Source organism: Symphodus melops (genome assembly GCF_947650265.1).
Source record: "Symphodus melops genome assembly, chromosome: 6".
NCBI classification, from domain to species: Eukaryota; Metazoa; Chordata; class Actinopteri; order Labriformes; family Labridae; genus Symphodus; species Symphodus melops.
In genome coordinates this window covers 16803939-16810086 of record NC_136696.1, presented here as the reverse complement: position 1 = coordinate 16810086, position 6148 = coordinate 16803939, and the positions used below count along the sequence as shown (strand labels likewise).

The window sequence follows — 6148 nt, the reverse complement described above, 5'->3', positions numbered from 1 at the left end:
CTCCCACAGTCTCTGCATCTTTAGCACCCCCTGCCTCTGTCATGAATAAATTTGCAGCACGTCCAGGTATACCAGAGGAAGATTGTGAAATAAAGAAGCTTAGGGGAAATCAATATTTCCTGCTCTGAATTCATTTACTAATGAATGAGGTCGAAGTCAAGCAATGTTCAATGTGCATTTTACTTGTGGGGTGTGTATCTGTGTGTAGTGGTTTGCTCTCTAAACAATAAAGACAGCAAATAGTTAATTTCATATCAGAATGCCAAATCAGCTGCATTTAGTCAAGAGTCTTTCAGGAACAGACTGGAGGGTTTGGTCAAGTGTCAGAGCAAAAAAAAAAATACAAATACTTTTTATTTTAGCAAATCACTCTTGAGAAAGGATAAACCAAACAGAAATGTTGTCAAAAATGTGAAACAAGCAGAAATACTGAAACAAAAAATACCGTTTGGCTGAATAAATTATCTTACAAAAACATAGATATCAACATTATATAGCAATTACAATAAACAGTGAAATTAATTTGTGCAAAGTACATGTACTACGAGATGTGATAAAGCTTTGACAGTCAGTTCATCGTTTCAATGTCTCTCCTCGACGTACCTGGTTACGTTTGTCCCTGTTCTCTGTGTTTTCTCTTTTTCTTTGGAAACAAGACGACAACAGGTTCATTTACGGTCAGACCGTGCTGAGAAGTGGGTGGAAGTGGAGCAACAAAGTCTTAGTTGACTGGAAAGCTGTTCACTTCAGACTGTGCTGTTCATCTCCTGTTTCTCCTCCTGCTCCCTCCTATGTTGAGTCATGAAGGTGTTCTGTGCACAGATCACATCCAAGTGACCTCAAAATTATACAAAAGTCTCTCTCCTTCCTGTCAAAGTGTCCTTCACATAGTGGTCTCTTCCCATTCAAGTTCAACGTCACCTGCAGACCAGAACATCGGTGTGGAGTGAGCACTGTGCAGTGTGTGTTTGTTAACCATGTATGTGAGTGTGTGTACATTGTTTACCTTCCATGGCGTCAAGCGAGTCCATTTTCTCCAGAGCAGAGTAGCTGACAAACCAGATGGACTGGCTGTTTCCTTTGTTGTTGAGAAGTTCCAGTGTACTTTGGTGCAGGAAGATGTACTGGGCCTGACACACACAAAGCAGACACACAGGAAGTTATGTCACAATTCTTTTTTTTTTGCAAGACAAAAGACTAAAAGACAGAAAATTAGTTTTTAGAACCAATTAAAAAAACAACAACACTTGAAGCTAAATTGAATTTTGATATTGAGAGTGATTTTTTCTTCATTTTGCAACCGCAAAGTTCATGGGAATATGTACCATGTTTCAAGATAACGTCCCATGAATACAAATCAAAGAAGCTAAGTGAAAACAAGGCATTTTTGGCCCATAAAGCAACTCATTAGTTTCCTTCTCTGGCTGAGTGGAGAGACATAGACACTTGAGTGGCATGCCTTTAATAACTTATGTGGAGCAACTCTTTCCTTTGACCAATGAGGAATAATAACCGTCATCCCTGAAGGTTGCTCGTTCTGCCTGTGTCAATTTGTTATTCTAAATGAACTGAAACCAATGTTGAGCTGAGTGGACGTCCTTTGACACAAGGAACCTGCAGTGCCCAGTGGGACCACTGAGGTAAGATGTTGCCTGCATCCTTTATAAGATTGTATCTGAGGCTATAAAAACCCCCAGAAGTTATTAAGCATTAAGCTAAGCTAAAATTCAGTCTAGACCTTTCAAGTAATAATTTAACAAACTGTGTTAGCTTTGCTGTGAGAGCTGACTTACTCTACCTACTAAATTTTAATTTACAGCACATGTATATATTTAAACAACTTCCCTGATGACTTCATGGTTTATCTAATAAAGCTCTGTGATCTGACAATGTTGGGACAAGCTTTTGTGGTTGGAATAATTATAGAATATTAATACAGCAGGCTACGAGTAATTTTTGTCAAGATTAGAATTTGCATCTGATCGGACAGATGAATAGTGTCAGGAGAGATGGGGGGGTAGTTGGGGAATGACATGCAATGAAAAGCAAAAGGCCGGGCATCAAACCTACAACCAGTGGTATAAGCATTGGTTAATACAACAACAAAAAAAGGTCTGCTACCTGCTGTTTTGATAAATGTCTTGAGATAACATTTGCTATGAATTGACAATATTCAAATCAAGATTGATGATATGAGGACAGTAAAAGTGCAAAGACACTTTCCCTAAAATATTGGATTTTGTCATTAAACTATGAAGTTGCATAAAAAACAGACAACCATGTAAAAAAGTACAACTATGAATGACTTATGAAGATCTGGTGTTTTTTGTTTTCGCTTATACAAAAGAGTTTGAGATCAAAGTATTACACTGCCAGCTTGTTTAAGGCTGCAACTTGGCCTTACAGTGGGTCTCAATAATGACTTTTCTGAGTTTATAATTGATGTGAATGATGGCCTTTTAAAGATAAGCTGCTCTTGTTCAAATATAATTGGACTGCTATGCTAATAGTTGGACTATTGGCACACTGATCATTACTGCCACAGAGAATTATGCCTTCATTAGTTACACGCCCCTCTTGTAGCTGCAGACACTGCATGCTCATCTCTCACTGCTAAAATGCAGACACCAAGTCATGTGGAAGGCAACCAGAAATAATGATAAAAACAATAACACTTTGAAGAAGCACAGGCACAGGGCTGAGTGTCCCAACAGACTTAGAAACACACCACTGATGCTTAAGTAATGACTGAATGAGGTAATTTAAGGATAGATTCGTGCTGCTTCAGGAGGGGGACTCCTGCTCTGCACACGTCTTTTATCCACTGCCAGATTATTCCCTTTGTCAAAAACAAGATATTTTCAAATATTTCCTCATGGGGGACAGGATCACAGCAGGGCAAGATGTAATAAGTAGGACAACCATGCTGCCACTTTTACTGGAAAAACTTGAGACTAAAAGAAATTATGTTGTTTATTCTCTATTGGTTGCAAATTTTACTACAGGATAACAAAAAAATATATACAGTATATATATATTTATTTATAAAATAACTCACCAGATTCTGTACCATACACATCCTCTCACTGCGAAGTTCAGCTACCAGCCCATATATATCTACAAAATCATGATCCCTGACGTGCTGAATGAGGTGGTCCAGAGCAACAAACACACCTGTTCTTCCCACACCAGCACTGAGAAACAGGGAGAGAACAGTACATACAGCTCACACATTATGCTGTAAACCACAAAAGTGGGTGAAGCATGAAAACAAAAGAGTGAATCGTAACAGAATTTAAAGTAATCCTGTTTAATGATGAACCATTTAATAACAGAATTAAGAAGTCAGTGCATTTTATTTTTAAGGAAGCAGTGTCTGTTTTTGTCACTGCCACAGTACCTGCAGTGCACCACTATGGTGCTGTTGTCGTGTCTGTGGGCTCGAACAGCTTTGACAAACTTCATGAGGGTGCTGCAGGACTCTGGGACTCCGTGCTCAGGCCACGATGTGTAGTTAAAGTGACGCACCAAAATGTAGTGGCCGTGCTGCACACAAGAAAATATACAAGAAGTTAGAATGACACAAATGTATTTCCCTGTCTTAGATAAACATATGATATGGAACCTGTAAGAGGAAGATTTTGCTGACATAACAAACATGTAACACAATTGAAGAAAGAAATTACAGTGAGTGGAATCAGATGATCAATATCACTCTTATATCTAACTGTTAAAATAAATCTGAAGCTGTTAGCGCTGCTTAGCTTAGCATAAAGACGTGAAACAACTTCATATTTGCCCCACAGCCATTACAGTCATTTGAACTGATTAACTTGCTTTTTGCCTGCAAATATTTATCAAATCTGTTCACATCTGTTTAATTTCAAACAAAAGGCACATGCAGTATTTCGCTTTCATTTGATTTAGTTACAAGGCTAATTGGCAAATTAAGGAATAATACAGTATTACTTGTCCATTTCGTGTCTGTTTTTGGGAGTTTATACGTACATCCAAAGAATATGTTAAAGCTTTGTCACCTTTTCTACTTTGAGGGTTCTGACGGTCCAGTCAGGAAAGACTTCCTCTGACACTTTGGAAATGAGAATGTCACTAAACACGGACATTGGCTTATTATCCTCTGGCCAGTACTTATGACACCGAATCTGAAATGTCACAAACACACATGAGATTTTCATAGCAGACAAAATCCTCCTGGTAAACTTCCTCTGAATCTTATTTCATAACAGTGACAAATATCTCATGACGCACTCTGCCTTTTTCGTAACACTGTGTGAGCATGACGATGGTGCGAGTTCCAGTTTCCCAGATCATCCTCCAGAAATCCGCCACAGTGCCAGGCAGAGGACCCTGGGTGGCGATGAACTCATTAGGACAAAGGTAGCCCTGGAAATAGAGAAAAGGAGAAGAGAGGCGATTATATTTACAACATAAATACATTATCTTTGACAAAGTCTCTCTTTTTGAAGGAACCACCAAAGGACAGGAAATTATAAGGAACAAACGCCTCTGATTGCAACAATGTCTCACGCCTTCAAAATAACTCTCACAACCTAATAATGACTAATGTTGAAGCGACCCTCCAGGTACTCACTGAGACAAAGCTGGCATTGATGTAGTCAGAGCCTGCAGTGCCTGGTTCTGACAGTAGTTTCACTCGGTTATTATTGTCTGGACACAGTGCAGTGAGAAAAGCTTATTAGAAAAACATGAATATGCATTTGTTGTTCAAGTAAGTAGTCATATGCAAAGATAACTTTTGTATACTGCAATTTGTAGAACACTTTTTATCACTCACAAGGTTTGATGTTGGGGAAGCGATTTTTGGATTTGTTCCAGGGTAGGTCAGCATCTGTGGTTGCCAGGTCCTGCAGCAGTTTTGGAAGCTCCTATGAAGATACAGTATAATGCATCAGTTTTTGTTTTTTTACACAGACACAGATGCAGTTTTCCACTTTTACTATGGCTCAAGTCAATAAAAACAGTTTATAAAAAGCACTTCCAATCAATTTGTTTTTGCTGTTACTTTTGCACATTTCCTAAAATGCCTAAGTCCAATTACATACCTATGGTGAATAATTGGTTGTATATTTCTTGGTGTTAAAAAAGATAGTCTATTTCCTGATTGGATAGTTTTTCTCTTTAATTTCCTTCATTGATATGGCTGCGTGGGTGATTTTGATCAAATAAACTATATTTTGTATCTGTTGTTAACTTTCACTTAAAGCAGGTCAATGCTTTGATTTCTCTGAAAGTTCTTTTGGTATTTAGAGGCTCCATTTCTAGTTTTGTGAAGGGCTCTGTTAAATGTCTGTTTTTTTTCTGTGCGCTGCCTAAATATATATTTTTTTCTCACATAAGATGCAAATCCACTTGCTCTTTTGCTTCACAAAGTGGAATGTGAAAACCTTGACTCATAATATCACAATTTTAAGACTTTCCACTTCGAAAGAGCTTCAGAAAAACTGTGTGTTAAGGTGTGGGGTGAGCTACAGCATTCTGCACTTAAACTCAAGTGTTTCACTTCATGTAGGAGCTGTCTAGGGTAAGCTATCGTCATTGCTGAGAACTTTTACAAATATACCATAGCAACTGAGAAAGTGAAAGAGTTTAGTTCTATTTTAATGTTTAATATAGAAGTTGTCAAGCAATTTCTTTTAAGAAATCGCAACAGGAGAAGTACATGTTTGTGTTTAAGATGTCTACAGTTTCTTATGTGTTTTGTAATGACTATGTCTTTGGTATTGATAATAAAGCAATACATATTTTCAGACTAGGCTAGGTTTAACTTTTTGCATGTGCTGTTTTTGTTTTTTCTCTCGATTAATTTGATTTGTTTTAAAATCATGTTCCTGCATTTTCACTTTCTGCACTCCATTCTCCTTCATTTCACGAACCCTTTCTACCAATAACAGACTGTCCTTCATGCTTTTTGTAAATTCTAAGTAATTTTCTATTCTTTTATCTCTACTGTTAGCTTCTATTAACAGGTTAGAGGCCAAAACTTACAGCAAACTCTTCCTGGAACTTGGAATTGTCGTTGTTACAAAGATCCTCAACATGCTGCAGAAAAGACTTCTTGTTCACAGGCCTGTCACAGAAATACAGAGAATATGAGACACAGAGAGAG

At 37.8% G+C, this 6148-nt stretch overlaps 1 protein-coding gene across 1 annotated transcript in view; it reads right to left on the bottom strand.

Moving 5' to 3' along the window:
* Positions 1 to 323: 323 nt before the first annotated feature.
* ptprq (protein tyrosine phosphatase receptor type Q) overlaps positions 324 to 6148 on the bottom strand; it is a gene marked incomplete at its 5' end in the record, with an annotated part of 36396 nt that continues 30571 nt past the window's right edge. Inside the window, 9 exons of the mRNA XM_079346054.1 lie at positions 324 to 921; positions 1007 to 1130; positions 3059 to 3194; positions 3401 to 3546; positions 4038 to 4163; positions 4270 to 4404; positions 4613 to 4689; positions 4817 to 4907; positions 6028 to 6109. Of these exons, the coding sequence (XP_079202180.1) occupies positions 884 to 921; positions 1007 to 1130; positions 3059 to 3194; positions 3401 to 3546; positions 4038 to 4163; positions 4270 to 4404; positions 4613 to 4689; positions 4817 to 4907; positions 6028 to 6109 (955 nt within the window). The 3' untranslated portion in view covers positions 324 to 883. The remainder of the gene's footprint in view (positions 922 to 1006; positions 1131 to 3058; positions 3195 to 3400; positions 3547 to 4037; positions 4164 to 4269; positions 4405 to 4612; positions 4690 to 4816; positions 4908 to 6027; positions 6110 to 6148) is intronic.